The sequence below is a fragment of the Molothrus ater genome, chromosome 3 (assembly GCF_012460135.2).
Source record: "Molothrus ater isolate BHLD 08-10-18 breed brown headed cowbird chromosome 3, BPBGC_Mater_1.1, whole genome shotgun sequence".
Taxonomy (NCBI): Eukaryota; Metazoa; Chordata; class Aves; order Passeriformes; family Icteridae; genus Molothrus; species Molothrus ater.
The window spans coordinates 39425073-39440943 of record NC_050480.2 but is presented as its reverse complement, the minus strand read 5'-3'; the positions used below and the strand labels follow the sequence as shown (position 1 = coordinate 39440943).

The following is a 15871-nucleotide window of genomic DNA, read 5'->3' as shown; positions in this document are numbered from 1 at the left end:
GCTGCTGTTGCCATGGCAGCGCCCGCCGCCGCCGCAGCATCCTCCGCAGCAACTTTCCCCAGCTCCAAAGCCAGCCACGGCCGTCGCGGCGGCCGACAGGGACGGGACGGGGCGGCGAGGGTCCGTCGGCGGCTGCGGATCGGCGGCCGCTGCCTTGTCCTGCCCCCCGCGCCTGCGGAGCGCCCGCGCCCCGCCTGCGGCTCCCCCGGGGGCAGCGCGGAGCCATTTTGCCGAGCGGGTGGCTGGAGGGTCCCGGTCCCACTCGGCTCCGTGCCCCGTCCTCCCTGACACCTTCCCTTCTCCGCTCTCGCCGGCGGCCGACGCGCGCTCCTTCTGCTTGATCCCGTCCTCAGGCAGGAATCGCCCAGCATGCCGATCGCCCACTTGCTGGAGCTATGGAAAGGGATAGAGGTGGAGCCCATGGAGACGGAGGTGAGCGGCTGCGGGGGCGTGCGGCAGCGGCGGTGCCGCCGGTCCCCCTTTCCCGCCGCGGAAACACCGCGGTGGTGCCCCAAACCCCACGAAATGGGGTGTGATGAGCATCCCTCGCCCGCTCTGCTCGCCGCTGAGGGCGGGGAGCCAGGCGAGGCTCGGGAACCTGTTGCCTCCCAGGCGGAGCGGTTCGGAGCGGTAGCCGCGGAGCCCGGGCAGTGCGGGATGTTCGGATGCTGATGCCCGGAGCGCTGGGGTAGCTGGAAAGGAAAGAGCGTATACAACAGATGGGAAACCGACAAAGCGGGCTGAGTCGGACTCAGGCTCGCGTTTAAGCATGAAGTATGTGATCTGTAATTTGAGGCTCGAATAGGTCCGTGGACCTCGCTTGGGGTCTGGTTACCCATTTGCACACTAGATCTTAGCGTAAGGCTGTGCTTTCCGGATCGCACTGGAAACACGATGCTGTGATAATTAGCTGGCTGCTGTGCTGCGTGTGCTCGCAGTTTATCTTGCAGCGTTTTCATTACCTTCAGTCTAGGGTTATCTTGTGTCAAGAAAGACATCATTCAAGTTCGAGAAGTGTTTGGACAGTGCTCCCAGTCACATGGTAGGATTCTTGGGGATGTCCTGTGCAGGAGCTGAGATCGGTAATCCTTGTGGGTACTTCCCTGCTTGGGTTAATCTATGATTTTATGGTTTTTGTACTGTAAAGGGGACAAGGTACGTTACTGAGTATTTCTGGGTCTATTGAGCAGTGCAAAAACCCCGGAGTATTTCAGGTCAATTGTTTGTAGCACAGGATGCACATTTGCAACAGGCAGGTGGTAGAAGTAGATGAATGAAACTTATGAGGTGGGGGGGTGTTGGTATTTATTTTTTAATCCACCCATCCCCTTGTTTGATTGAAATACCGTAAAAGGGTTTTGGTGAGAGGGAAAGATGGGAGTGTAACTGAGCCAGACAGGTTATGGCAAACACAAAACACTTGACTCAAAAGGAGCTGCTGAACTGCAGGAAAGGTTTCATGCAAGGTGTTAATTAGTACATGTAAGCAGTTCAGCATAAGTGATAACGTCATGTATTGTACCAGCACTGATAATTCTGGAGTCCCTAGGTTAAAAACAAAGCTGTGGGGACTTGTAAAGGTTTAAATCATATAATTCACTTCTGAATACTGTCACTTGTTCCACTTTGTGGGGTGCATGGAATCTGAGTGCTAATAAACAGGCTATAGCTGGGAAGCTATGAATCCTTCCTTTTGTTTTGAAGTCAGCTGACACCTTGTTAAATCACTTTCACAATGACAAGGCTTGTATAGCTATATTTATGGTGAACAGTTTTCTGCTGAATACTGTAGAAATGGTGCTCCCTTCCTGTCTACCTTTCTGTTGACTGGTATTCAAAGTGCGTATACATGGCTGGTTTTTTTCTTCCTCCTTCCCTCCTTTCTAAAAGTAGTTTGTTTTTTGTGGGCCTAATGTTTTTCTTTCTGGCCCAGACAGAAAGCACATCAGTCATTGCTTTTTCTGTTGTCAATTTCTGGGAAAAACTCCCCAGGGGTAGATCACAGGATAAATCCTGCTCTAAAGCCCAGTGTACATCACCTGGAACAATGTCATTGTATTGTCACCTCTTTTGCTGGTAGAGACCTACTCAGATCTTTCTTTCAGAAGAAACTGTGTGGCTTTCCTTACCAGGGATAATTGACCTATTGTAATTATAGTTAATCAGATGTGTGGGTTTGTAGGTTTTGGTGGTGCCTTTTTTTTTGTTTTTCCTTTCCTGCTTGAAAGAACAGGATAGCTGAGCTACACTGTTCTATCACTTCCTGAGATTTCACTTGCAAGAAGTTGAGGATTAAAGAATTGAAGGCATAAACTCCTGCAGTTTAAATAGGAACAAGACATAAAACACCATTTATTTGTTCTGTTTATTGCTGTCTCTAAACACAATAAAGACATGCTATAACTTTAGATCATTTTAGATTATGCTGTAGATAGACTTGCTAAAGTGCTGTTTGCTCAAATCTAGTAAAAGCACATGTAAATTAATTTCATCTCTTGTGGGCTCTTGTCCATGAAGACATTTTCAAACAGCAGAAACATTTATTCTTTAATGAGCTGAATGCAGCTTAAACACTAGTGGTTGTACTGATTCAAGAGAACTGTCATGGTCTCTGAATCTGTGTGGGATAAAATGTTTTCATGGTTTTCTGCAAGTTGTTCTTTTTCACAGAAGCTTTCACAGTTAGTAGACAAGGAGGGAGACAGTTTAATTCTTTGATGCATATGGACCTCCTTCTCCTTCCCCTCCTTAATGCCAAAAACCCTTTTAAAACAGAGACATTTATGAGTGTCTGTGCATGACTCAGGTGAATGACTTGCAGATATTAAAGACAGCTTTTATAGTAAATCAATCACTTGATAAGGAAGAGTGCATCAAGGGCATGTTCTATATTATGTTTGTGAAAAGGATGAGTAGAGTGGAATACTGCTCCTTTCACCTGTTGGCTCAGGAGGCCATTAGTTGTGTTTGACAGGTAAGCAAGAAAATTGGGATATTTGCTGTTCTAGGATTTCTTTGAGAGTAGGCAAAGCTATTGATCCCACTCAAGCTGGATGGATAGGATAGTGAATTAGAGCCTTGGGAATATTTTTCCTGAGAAAGGGTTGTGTGATCAAGCTTTATGTAATCTTTCTACCTCTTTTCCAATGGGTTCATCACTTAATGATTTTAGGTAAGCACAGCATTTAAATGGAAGCTAAGTGTTTAGAAAATTTGCTCCTATATTTACACACATATTCTCTCTTCCTAGCAAGAAATTATGTTCCATTCCTCTAGTTCTTTCCAGTAATAATCTTTTGTTCTTTATTGATTCTATGACAAATGTGGCTTCAACTATTCATCAGTAATTTTAATAGTTCTTTATGCTTTCTTCTCTTAACATTTTGTATATCTTGGAGAAAGCAGGTCCCTATGGATTCAAAAGTTAATTTACCTGTGCAAAGTGTGAAGAATTAAACAAGCCTATTATAGTAGGATAAATTGAAAGTAACTTAACTGCCTAAACATAAATTGACTAGACCTTGGCTTAAAATTGACTTTCTTGGTAGCATATATTTACAGGATTTTTCTTCTCTTTTCTCCTCTCTGTTTACTAGACTGTAGTGGAAGATGCTGCCCCGGATGAAGAACCTGTAAAAGAGGTAAATCGGCTGATTCATGGATCACACAAATGTTAACAAATTATTATAATCGTGTTTTGTCTTCATGAAACAAAATGTCTCTGGTGCATATTTTCCACATGCTTGTAGCTGTCAAGATACAAACCAAGCCATTTTTGGTCTCTTATTACAAGGTCAAGTGAGGGATAAAAAGATATGCTCAGCTAAAGGTTAGAGAACTTTATTTTGCACATGTTGGCTGTGGATTCTTTCCAAGAAAGAGCCCACAACTTCTTGAAGTACATAGTTTTCCTGCAGAGAAGATTTTCTAACGATCTTAAAAAGAGTAGCTGTCATATTAACAAGGTTTGTGTATTGTAAATTGTGCATAAGTTAATTCCACAGACTGTTAAATTGAAGTCATTACTGCTTGTTCCCTTGGCTGGCTCTTCACCACAGCAAGGCTGAGCTAACCCTTTGCTTCAAGTGAATCTGTTTATATTATTTTTGCACTGTACTATTGTGCTCATTAAGACAAAGCCAAACCTACAGGAAAAGGTAAGTCTTGCCTCAGAGCATTTAAATGCCAGGTAAGTCATATGAAGATATAAAGCAGGCAAGATCAAATGATCTTTCACTATTATAATGAGCTGAGGGCAAAGCTGGACCCTGGTCCTGTGTGTCACTTCAAGGTGCTGCTGGTTTGTGCAGAGTGACCCAAGGGGTGCCTGATAGATCATCAGCCTTTTGCTGATGTCCAAAAGCAAAGTAGACTGAATCCCTCGAGGACTGAAGGGAGGCTGCAAAGATGCATGTCTAAGTAGCCACCTTTTGAAGATCAGCTTCCTGCTATCTCTTACTCCTTGAAATATAAGACTTACCTTTGATGTCTGGGTATCTGTGCAGGGATGTGTTTTTGTTAACTTTTATTATGTTAAAGGCATTGTTTAACCCCCTAATGATAGGAAGGAGGAAGAAATCTCAGCTTTGATCTCTGAAATGAGTTCAACTTCCAAATGGATTTTTTTTCCCCCCTTCCATTACAATTTCTTAAAAAGAGCGGTTAATTACTCTTTAAAAAGCTTGGGGAAGAAATTACATGCTGGTAGCTTGGCTCATCACTTTTTTTTGAGGCTGTGGCTGACAATAAAATTTCTGGTTTGCTGGTTTTAGGAGGACTTTTGTGAATATAGCCTTCATTCCCCAAGTTAATTCAAACCTAGTTAATTTTCATTAGGGATGCTTCTTATAATTTGTAAGGTTGAAATTTGGTAGAAAAAAATGGCATGTAATGAGCTCTTGTATAGAAACCTTAATCCTGTGTTCTCATTTTCTGATGTAGTCATTGCAGTGTGCAACTTAATGTCCGTAATCTGTTTCTTTCTGATTTTGTTTTTCTCCCTTTCTCTGCTGCAGCCATGCTATTTCAGCCCTTTGCTGGCTCAATCTGTAAGCCTCTTCCATTTCCATGGGACCTGTGTCCTGCTGTAGTGGTATTGTAAGAAAGATCAGTCTACACCTCAGGTGACTGATAGCTGTACTGTGCCCAGCCCCGAAGAATTTTTTTGTTTGTTTGTTTGGGTTTTTTGTGGGTGTTTTTTTTTTTTTTTTGTTCAGAGACATTGAAGAGTGACTTAAGGAGTGAATTTAAATAATGTAATGCAATTTTTCATCCTGGTTAAAGGATGTTTTTGCAAATTGCCTGCCTTAGGCTATGTTGGCCTCTGGCTGTTTCTCCCATGCTGCATATAGTGTGGACAAGTGAGATGGTGGTAAAATGCATTGTAAAAACTGCACTTCTCCTTGTTTTCTTAGTTGTGATTTTCCTGTTGATGGATAATTTCTTTAAACATCTTGGGGGCATAAATTAACAGGATTATTGGATAAAACAAGTGTTCCTAAGACACATCTTGGCCTTAGAGCACTGTGTCAGTTCTGCTCTAGAATTCTCACCCACATTACCAAGGGTTGCCATCAGGGCTCTTTCCTAGGATGAGGAACATCCCACAGACACTGTTAGTCCTGCCACAGAAGCAAGTAGATTAGTGGATGGAATTTTCCTTAAGAGGATTCTATACTCCTGCAGCAGTTATTGCTTAGACCTGTGGGATGAAGTTTTTCCTTAAGGGGTTCTTTTTGACAAAATGGCCTTTTCTTGGTAGAGAAGGATAAGTCTGACCAGCTGTGTTGGTTAGAGGCCCCAGCATGCTTAAGGGTGATGTGTCTTGTGGTCTAGTCTAGGTTAAAGTGTTGGCATTCTATCTAAACTTCCTTGTAGGTGCAGCTGGCAGCAAAGTTCTTTGTCATGTTTTTCTAAAATAATGAGTAAATGTGCAAAACAGCTCACAGTCCTTTGAAATTGCAGCATTCAGAAGCTATCTTTTAACATTACTTTGAGCTGTTTTACCCTTTCAAGGGAATATGTATGCTCTAGTTCAAACATTGCATGGGGCTCTTAGGGGAAGTAGAGCAGATAGGCAGTGGAAGTGCTGAAACACAAACAGAACTGCAGAGCAAAACTGAAAATGGCAGTACCTAGGCTTGCTCTTTAACTCCTGTGCAGTTTCCAAAGACATGTAACTTCTGCTGATACTGTGTGCACTGGTGAAAATAAAATTGGAGGGAGTAAAGGTGGATGCTCGGTGTGTAGCTCATGGCAAGCACATGTTGCAGGTTCTCGCACCATCTACAGTGAGGATACAAATTTATTGGATTGTCAATGAAATATTGAGTCTCTATAACTAATGGCAGTAACAGCTTGTGTGATACTTTTTAGGAACTGAAGGAAAACTGCATTGAATTATCACAATGAATGCATTGAATTATCACAATGAAGAAAAGATCAAATCTGCACATCAGTGGAAATTTTATTTCTCTTGCTCTAGTGCTACTGTTATCAAGGCAATAAAATATAAAAAACTGATGTTGGAATGTGCCTCTGGAGGTCATCTAGCCCAGCCTTCTCCCTGCCTTGCTGAAAGCAGTGTCAGTGGTGGGAAAGTGCTTGGCACTGCATCCAGTTGTGCCCTGAGTGGACCCTACAGGCTCTCTGGACCTGGTTCTAGTGTTTGATCACCTAAAGAGGAAAAGAAAGAATTCCTGGTTCAAATTTCCTGTGTTTTGGTTTGTGCTCACTGCCTCTTGTCACTTCACTGGAGATACCATTTCAAAGAGTCTTGTTCGGTCATTTTTATTTTCTCTCTTTGGGTATTTTTATATGTGAATAAGATACATTCTCCATTCTTTCCTTGTCTCCTGCATTGTGTTCTTCAGGGGGTACAATTCCAGCTTTCTCAGAATCTTTTTGTAGGTCAGATCTGCTCCTCCATTGTTTATTTTTGTGATTCACCTTCACTTGCTCCAGTATGTTCATGTCTTTTTTTTTTTTTTTGAACAGCGTAAGCTCAGAACAGGGCATCACTCCAGATGTATTAGCAGTGCTGAGTGGAAGAGAAGGATCTTTCCACTAGACCTGCTGGCAACACCTTCTCTAATACAGCCCAGAGTGCTGTCAACTTTCTTTGCCAGCTGGCTCAATTCAACTTGTCTACCAGGATGCCCAGGTCCTTCTCTGCAAAGATGAATTCCAGCTGTCTAGCCCCTAGCCTATAGCATAGGGTTATTTTTCTTGGGGTACAGAACCTTGCATGTTCCTTTGCCAGACTTGAGGATAATACTGTTGGCCAATTTCTTCAGTCAGAAAAAGTTCCTCTGGACACAGCACAACTGTCTGGTGTTATCAGCTGTTACTGCATTTTGTAACACCTACAAACATGTAAAGTGTGTACTCTGCCCAATCATCCAAATGATTAATGAAGATGTTAAATAATCCAGGGCCCAGTCTTGATCCCCGGGGTCTGCCAGTGACTGACTCCAACAGAACTTTGTGCTGATCACAACCCTCTGGGTATTGTAGTTCAGTTTTTGATCCATCTCACTGCTAACTTACCTGATTCAATCAGTCCTTCATCTGTTTGTCTGAGCTGATGTAGGAGACAGTGTCAAAAGTCTTAGTTGAAGCCTGCACCTTCATTCTTCAAAATTGTGAAGGCTGTCAGGTTGTTTAAGCACAATTTTCCTCTTTGCAGATCTATGGTGACTACAGCAAATAATTTTCTTGCTATTCATATGCTTGTGAATTCTTTCTAGAGAGATTTGATTCATCACCCTTTCAGGTTTGATTCATCACCCAATCCAGGTGAACCTGATTGGTTTGCAATTTGTTGGATCTTCCTTCTTGAAGAGAGGACCTACATCCTTACTCACACCTCTCAAGAAGCTTTTCTAATTGCCATGTGTCTTCAGAGTACTAAGAGTGGCCACCTACACAATTATATTGGTCAGTTCCCTCAGCATTAATGGATGTATCTCATAGAGTCCCGCATTCTTTTCGTAGGGTATGTTGTGTTTGTTTAGATGCCCCTAACCTGACCCTCCTCCACCAAAGCCAAATCCTTCTTTCCCACTCTTTTTCAGGGACTTGGGAGTTCTAAAGGCTCACAATTACCAGTAAAGACCATGGCAAAGAAAGTACTGGGTACCTCGCCTTTCCTGTATCTTTTGTTACTCTATCTCCTTTCCCACTCAGTAGCAGGACACAAAGGTATTCCTTTTGCTGCTGCTGGAACTACAGCAGTCCTTGTTACTCTCTGCCTCTGTCACCAGGTTGAATTGCACATGGGCTTTGGCTTTCTTGACACCACTACTGCATGCTTAATAGTCTTCCTGCTGCTCCTGGGCACTCATGTCCTTCATTTAGATATACTTCTCTTGCATGCCTGAGGTTTTTCAGATGGTCCTTGTTCATTCATGCAGGCCTTTGGCTGCCTTCGCATGAGGCAAAAGTGGGCAGGATGGCCAAATCCTGAGCTAGGAGGAGTGGTGATCCTTGAAAATTATCCAGCTGTCCTGTACCCCTCTTTCTTCCGGGGTCATTTGCCATGGGATTCATCCAAGCAGGTGCCTGAAGGGAACCAAATCTGTTCTGATGAAGTTTGCAATTGTGATCTTGACTTTTGCTTTGCTCTTTTGTCTTGGGATCTTGAGTTTCTTCTCATGAAAACTGCTCTGGAACTTCAGTCTTGACCAGTTCTTACTTGTTTGGAGGGGTCAGGTCCAGCAGAACGACTTCCCTTATTGGCTTGTTTATCATCTGTATCAAGTATTCGTCGATGCATCAATCTCTTGGATTGCTTTTGATTTTCAGAAGATACCAGAGTGGATAAAGTGGATTCTTTTGAGGATTAGGATCTGTGCATGTAAGGCTTGTTCCTGTTGTCTGAAGAAGGCTTCTGCTTTTTCCTGGACAGGTTGTCTGTAGTAGGTATGCACTACTACAGGTGTGCTGAGGCACATCTCTGCCAGCGTAATGTTGAGCCACCAGCAGCAGCCTCTCTTTCAACGGGGCTGGAGCCATATCTACTACAGAGATAAGAGGGAGTGCTTCTAGGCTGTTTGTTGTGATTTTCACTAGGATTATGTCAAAATAGCTCAAGCAGTGCACACCAATGCTACAGTTGCTGGTGTGTCTATGTCTCATGAAAAAAACAGCAGTGAACTTAAAGCAGTTCAGAATGTTCTGGTTTGCCATTGAAAGGGTTGCTTTTCTTGTGGAGTTGGAGAGGTTGTTTTTTTTTTTTCAGTAGTTTCTGGTGAACTTTCACTTGTCCCCCACCTCAATTAAAGGTCTCAATACACCTGGTATGGAATGTTCAATTCATTATAAAACTAGATGTGTGTTGGTGATGATTTTTAATTATAAATGACTGCACAGCGAAGGAAAAAAAATCTACATCTCCATGGTTGAGCTTGTAGGTCACAGGTTAGCATGTGTATTGAAGTCCTTCAAACAGAATAACTTTCGTTTTCTGCTGCTTTGTGAGTTGTGTTTTAGTTGTCAGGAATGGTCACAGAACACAAGATATTTCTTGGTGTTTATACACACAAGAAATCTGTACCATATTAAAAAACTAGGCCTGCAAGAGGAGCTTTTCCTTTCAGAGAAAAACAGATAGGAAGATTATTTGATGATAAGGGGTATGGCACAAAGTGTAGCGAAGTAAAATTTCATAATATGATATAAAGAACTTTTGAGGAGGGAAGCCTGGCTTGGGTTGATGGAAGACAACAACAGGTTTACTGAACATACTGGTATTTTTCTTCCTTCAAAAAATCAAGCAACCAAACCCAACAACAACCAAACACTCAGAATTAAGGAACCTTGTTTAAGAAAAAGGTTTGAAGTAATGATTTTTTTTTTTTGTATCAAGTAATGTTTTATAATTACAGTATGTAATTGTAAGTTCAGATATTATGCTACACACCTTTCTAAAAGAAATAATTGTAGGCATCTATCTGGGATGATAGGTGCCTATTTTCTCTCTATACAAATAGATGCTCAATGAATTCAAATACAGGCCCTGACTGGAAAATTATGACCTTGCATAGATTCTTACAAAATTGCTCTGGTGATGTATTTAAGAAACAAATTATTTTGCTTTTCCACATTCTTTGAGCATGTGTTGTAGGCAGTTTAAGCTGTTTTACTTAAACTTTTTCATTAAAAAAAGAATCCCTAGTATTTAGCTCTTATGAAGGATTTGGTGGGTAATAACTTTGTAAGTTGATTTTTAGAAACTGTTTTAATTCCCAAAATGTATTCCTCTACCTTGCCTATTGTCTAACACTTTTTAGAGTAAATAACTGCAATTTACAGTGGAATAAAATTGATCAGGCAACCAACAGAATGTTGGTTTCTATTTAACTCCATGAAAAATGCTGTATAATAATGTGTGTCCTTGATAAAGGCTAAAGGTGTTGTCATTGACTTTGTGTGGTTAAAATGTGAGGGGGACAGCTGGGGTCATGGAATGAATGAAATGTCTCCTCCTTCTCTTGCACCCCAGAGCTTGTGTTCAGAATCCCAGCAATGAAGGGGAAGCTGGCAGGGTTACAGCTGTGCTACTGTTATGGAAATAGAATTTTGTTACTTCTGATTATTTGTAAATTGGTTTCTTGTTGTCACTGTCTCAACTGAATTAAAACAGACATAGGGGAGATACCAATATAAAAGGAAAGCCTATTATTTTTTTCACTTTTTTTTCTGTCTGTCCCCTTGTATGTTTCATGAAGCAAATAGAGACATAGAAAACTTCCAATTTTGGCAGTAAGAAGTGTGTAGAAAAACTTTCTACATTATCTGAAAGACTTGTGACATTTGAACCTAAACATATAGGTTTAGCAACATTTATATATGATATCCCAGTCATATGACACTTTAGGTTTTAGCTGTTGTTATTGCACTGTCACTGTTGCTTTTTTGAATTACTGCTTTCAGCAGTGTGCTGTTATGGCTCTGATGCATTGGAGAGAAGACAAGAGCACTGTAAAAAAAACTTCTTCAAAAGTCTGTGGATGTCCTGAAACCAAGGAGTTTTCAGCCCCTCTGGCTCTCTGCACTCTTTGCTAAATGCTGCTATCTGTAGTGAATGCTAGCCTTCATTGAAACAGGTTCTCTTTGTGCTCAAAGGGTGGCAGATTCTGTTTCTCAGAAACCTTAGTCTTTCACAAGCAAAAATGAACTGTCTCCATATCTCTTGAGACCCTAAATGATCGATTTTTAGCTGGTAGAGAAAGTCACTGATAATTACAGTTGGCAGCAGAGCTTCCCTTGAGATAATAGCTGGTGCTCCCTCCTATTGAAGTGTAACTTCTACCTGTGTTTGCCTTGATCTTCTTGAACCTCTATTGAATCAGGACCTTGGTGTGATGGTGATTTGATCTTTGCTCTGGATACTCCAGGAAGTGCTGATGCGCAGTGGGGTGGTGCAACCCTGCAGAGTTCAGGGACAATGCATGCGGGGGTGTGGGTTTTGTTGGCATGTTTTCTGTTGTGTGTTGGATTTTTAGGTTTGCAGTGTTTAGCAATGGAACAGACAGCTAAACAGCCAAATGGTTTTTTGCCAAGTGGACTCTAAAATGACCAACTCTGATTTAATCAATTATACAGGCACATGGATGCCAGAAAATATACTGTATTTGGAAGCTTTTAACATAAGCATTTCAGACTACACTGCAGTGGTCACAACTGAGCAAATGTCATGCTGAAAAGGGAAAAGAGGTTCTGGCAGCATTTGCAACACGTAAAATGCTTCATGGAATTAGACTCCTTGATTTTGAACAAGGGTTATTGCTGAAGACAAATGAAAGTTCATCTGGGGGAAGCCATTCCCTCAAGAAAATAATCTTATACCGTAATGGCTGTTGGTGCCCGAGAGCCTGCTGGCTGTGAGTGAATTGTGTCATCAGGAGAGATGAGTCACTTGGCAGTCCCTAGAGCCAAGGATAAATTGTTTCTGTGATGAGTGTGGTGCCTTCTAGAGAGATGCGTTATTTAAAATGGAAACAATCTACAATTTACATGCAGATGGTTACAACTCTAGAGTGGAAAAACAAAATCAATTTTTCTTCATTACAATGAATTTGTAATTAATTGTAGAATTGTTTTAATTTTTTTTCCTACTAGATTGCTCTAGTTTTCTTGCTCACTCTGTGGTTTCTTCTCTCCTTAGAACATGGTGTTTTGTATTGAAATGAGTTCTTTGAATTTTCTACTCTTCTTTCCTGCTACTTCCAAGGTTAATAAATAATTTTCATCATAAGGAAAAGTAATGTGACAAAGAAGCAATATGGGCACTGTTATTTTGGAAGAAAGTGTTTCTCTGACTGCTTTATTACAAAGATTTCATAGGAAAAATCAGAAGGTAGGTCTAAATTGAAAAAAAATTGAAAATATATTCTCAAAGGGGCATGGTTAGATGCAGAAGAGTTATGTTGTTATTGGAGATGTCAAGTATTAAGCTTCTGTTTCTAAGTAGTTATGTGCTTCATGGTGTAGTCTATTTTTTTCAAGACTTGACTAGTTTTCCCTACTAACTAGAAAGGGAACTTTTTGGTAATAAATTAGTCTGGCTGCATTTTGAATGGGTTTTTTTACAATATTGTGTTTGTGAAGTTAACTATAAGTTCCCAGCTGTTCAAAGCTTTGGTCCAGAATCTATGTGGAATTCCTGGTACATCTAAGTTTCTTGAAGTGTTGGTATCCTGATCAAATGGCCTCTTTGTAATCACATGTGGTAGAAACCTGAAGTCTTCTAAACATTTCAGTTTTGGATGTGAGAAGTTTTGCAGATGACAAATCCTGCCCCTGCTCAGACTTGTCTCATCAAAAGTGGATGTGGATTTCTTGATTGCTATTTTAGTGTTTATTTTGTATATGTTTTCTCTCCTTTTTAATTGTGTGAGGTCAGTAATTACAGTGATTACTGGATTTGTTTACTCTGGCCTAGAATTATTGCTTCTGATAACAAACATCAAACAAAAAGAGAGGGAAAGCACAGTGGATTCCAACTAGCATTCACATATATGATGGATGATCAAAGTATAATCTCTTTCATTGGTGTCTTCTGTTATTTGTGGTGGTCTGGGTTTTGAGTGTGCAGATTAGGCATATTTATTCATATTTAGAACTTGAACAAGTAGTCTCATCTTTTAGTACACTAGCAACCACAGTTCTCACCTCCAGTAATCAGTAACTGAGAGGTCCTCAGTATTTACTGATCAAAAACTTTATCTTTTCAGTCCAATTCTCAATTATCAGCTGAGGTGAAAAGGTAATACATAAATTTAACAACACCTCTTATGGAAGCAAACATTGCAAACAGAACAGTGAGCAGTATGGTACTGTTAAAGCAGATACACTCTTGTACATGAGACCTGTTATTTGAGTGTTGCTACCTGGTTTGTGCTATTAATCACACATGTTTAATTGGTATCATCTCCTGCATTTTCCTATAAAAAGTCTTCTATTATGATGAACAGTCTTCAGAGACTTCTTGTACAGTATATATTACAGCAGCTTTTAATGTGTTTTGCTTTATTTCTTTTTTAAGAAAGCTAAGGGTTGTGAGTCACCCTTCCTATAAAGGAAGCTGTTACAACAGAATTAAACTGCATCAAGTAATGTTTTGGTTATGTCAGTGAGCCACCTCTGAGTGTCTGTCATCAGAAAAGAGTTTCTCAAATCCTGCTTGAAATGCTGCAGCAGTGGTCTTGAAGGCTGCTCTGAGCACTGCACAACTGAATAGGCAGGGCATGGTGAGGGAGGTGTTATTTATTTATGATTTCAGTTAAAGCCTTTGAAATGCTTGCTCCCTTCATCTCTTTCAAGTCAGTTTGGGAAGCTCTGTGGAAAGGGCAGTGTAGCAGTAGAAGGAGGGCTGACTTCTGTTCCTAAAATGAAAGCTAGAGTTAGGGGATGCTTGTTGAATCCCAGCTTCCTAACTGCAGTATTCCTGACTGCACCTGACACAACAGGGCTCTGAGGTGAGATCTGCTTGGACCCTGTTCTGCAGCAGCACTGCAGAGAAGCTGTTTGCAGAGGTGGAGATGATGGGTTTTCTCCAGAGGGAAGTTTTCCTAGGGCAGCATCCTTTGGGCTGTCCTGCCTGTCAGAAGGAGCCTTGGTCTCTTGGCCCTGTGGTTGCCAAGCAAGGGCAGGGCCCTATCCCAGCAGGGCTGTGTGCTAGGTACCTTGATAACACACAGGTGTTTTTGGGAGTTCCTTCTCCAACAACTGTCTAGGTTCTCCACAGATGCCTAAAGTGGTCTCCTGTACTGTTAGCAGCCAAGTACTTGAAGAAAATGACAAACCTGAATGCCTAAGCTGGGTATGTATAATGCTGTTAACTTTTACGAGAAAACTGAAGCATTACTCATTTCTTTGAAATTTGTTAGGCCAGTAGATTAGATGCACGGGGCACATCTGACCCAAAAGATAGAGTCAGAAGATCTGCCAAGGTAGGGGATTTTTGGTGTGTCTGCATTTATTTCTATAGCTGATTGTTTTATTCTCTTGAATTTCCTGCTGTTGGTTTTTCCTAGCCTGGCATAAGGTTTTATCACACTTCAGGGAGGGGAAGGTAGCCCTGAAGCTCCAGAGTATGCATCTGGTTTCACAGAGAGATTTCCTCTGGAAATGGTGTATGAGAAACAATCTCACTGCAGGTATTAATGTGTTTCTGTGGGTGACAGCCTTGTTGAGTCAAAGGGAGATTAATGTAGCTCAGAAATCTAAGTAGTATTTGTCAGCTTGCAGTCTGTAGTTTTGAATGGTATTTGTCAGTTTGCAGTGTGTAATTTGTTTATTTCTGTAGACAGACAAGATAAGTGATCAAATCCTATAAACATCTGATTCTGGTATCCAACAAATATTTAAGCAGTAAAGCACAATACTAAATAAATATGACTTGATATCCAGGCTTGATGCATATCTTGTACAACATTGTTGTGGAGGTAAAGGTGAAAGAAAAGGTATAAGAAGGTGACAGCCTTTCCCTTAGTACTTACTGGTTTGAATTGTGCTTAGGGTTGCATGAAGCGTTTTGCTGTTTGATAGCTTGGTGTTGGTAGCTATGGCGAGGAGTTCAACATTGTTCAGAGGAATAGTGTGGGAATGGTTGTGCAACCTCTGCCACAAATATCTCTCTTCTGAGCTACATATTTAACACCAGTGCACTTTAACTAGGGGAGGGCAGTAACTGCATCTGGCAGGTTGTTTCTTAATGGTCTCAACTTGACCAAGGATCAAATCAAGCATCCCTGTGAAAAACCTAATCTACTGCTGTAATGGGGACCTCTGATCTTCTTGTAGCTCTGTTCTGCAGAATGTATGCCCTCATCTGTACAGCTTTGTGCTGGCTGAATTGATAACTGTGAGATCCTGACTGTGTGAAGATTGTCTGTGTCCCTTTGTCTAACATGGTAAGCTAGTCATCCTGCAGGTCAGCATATTGAGGATGGAGAGGAATACACTAATAGAACTGTGGGTGTGTGTGAATTTAATTATAAACTGCTCTACATATTTCATACTGTAAGAGTGCAAAGGACAACGATTTTGTTTTACTTGTGTTTTCCTGCAGCCAACTAATCATGTGGTATGTTTTTGTTTCATGTGCTACTGCTCTGCTTTTTTTTTTTTTAAGGGCATGATGGAGGTTGATTTACAGCACATCTAATGGATGTTCTGCAGATCCTTCTAAACTAAATGTCTGTTGTATGTTTTTCTGTGGTTTTGTGGGACCTCAGAGCTGTCTGTGTTATTTACTTTAGCTCATTGCTGTCAGCAGTGGGAGTGGGCAACCTGTGGACAATAAGATCACACATATATGTGCATAATGGTTTTTATTTCAGCATCAGGACTGTTTTGTGCAAGT

General features: G+C 41.1%; 1 protein-coding gene across 1 annotated transcript in view; it reads left to right on the top strand.

Moving 5' to 3' along the window:
- The first annotated feature begins 245 nt into the window (after positions 1-245).
- Positions 246-15871, top strand: part of RPS6KA2 (ribosomal protein S6 kinase A2) — a 282186-nt gene continuing 266560 nt past the window's right edge. The window contains exons 1-2 of the mRNA XM_036380191.2: positions 246-432; positions 3597-3641. Of these exons, the coding sequence (XP_036236084.1) occupies positions 370-432; positions 3597-3641 (108 nt within the window). The 5' untranslated portion in view covers positions 246-369. The remainder of the gene's footprint in view (positions 433-3596; positions 3642-15871) is intronic.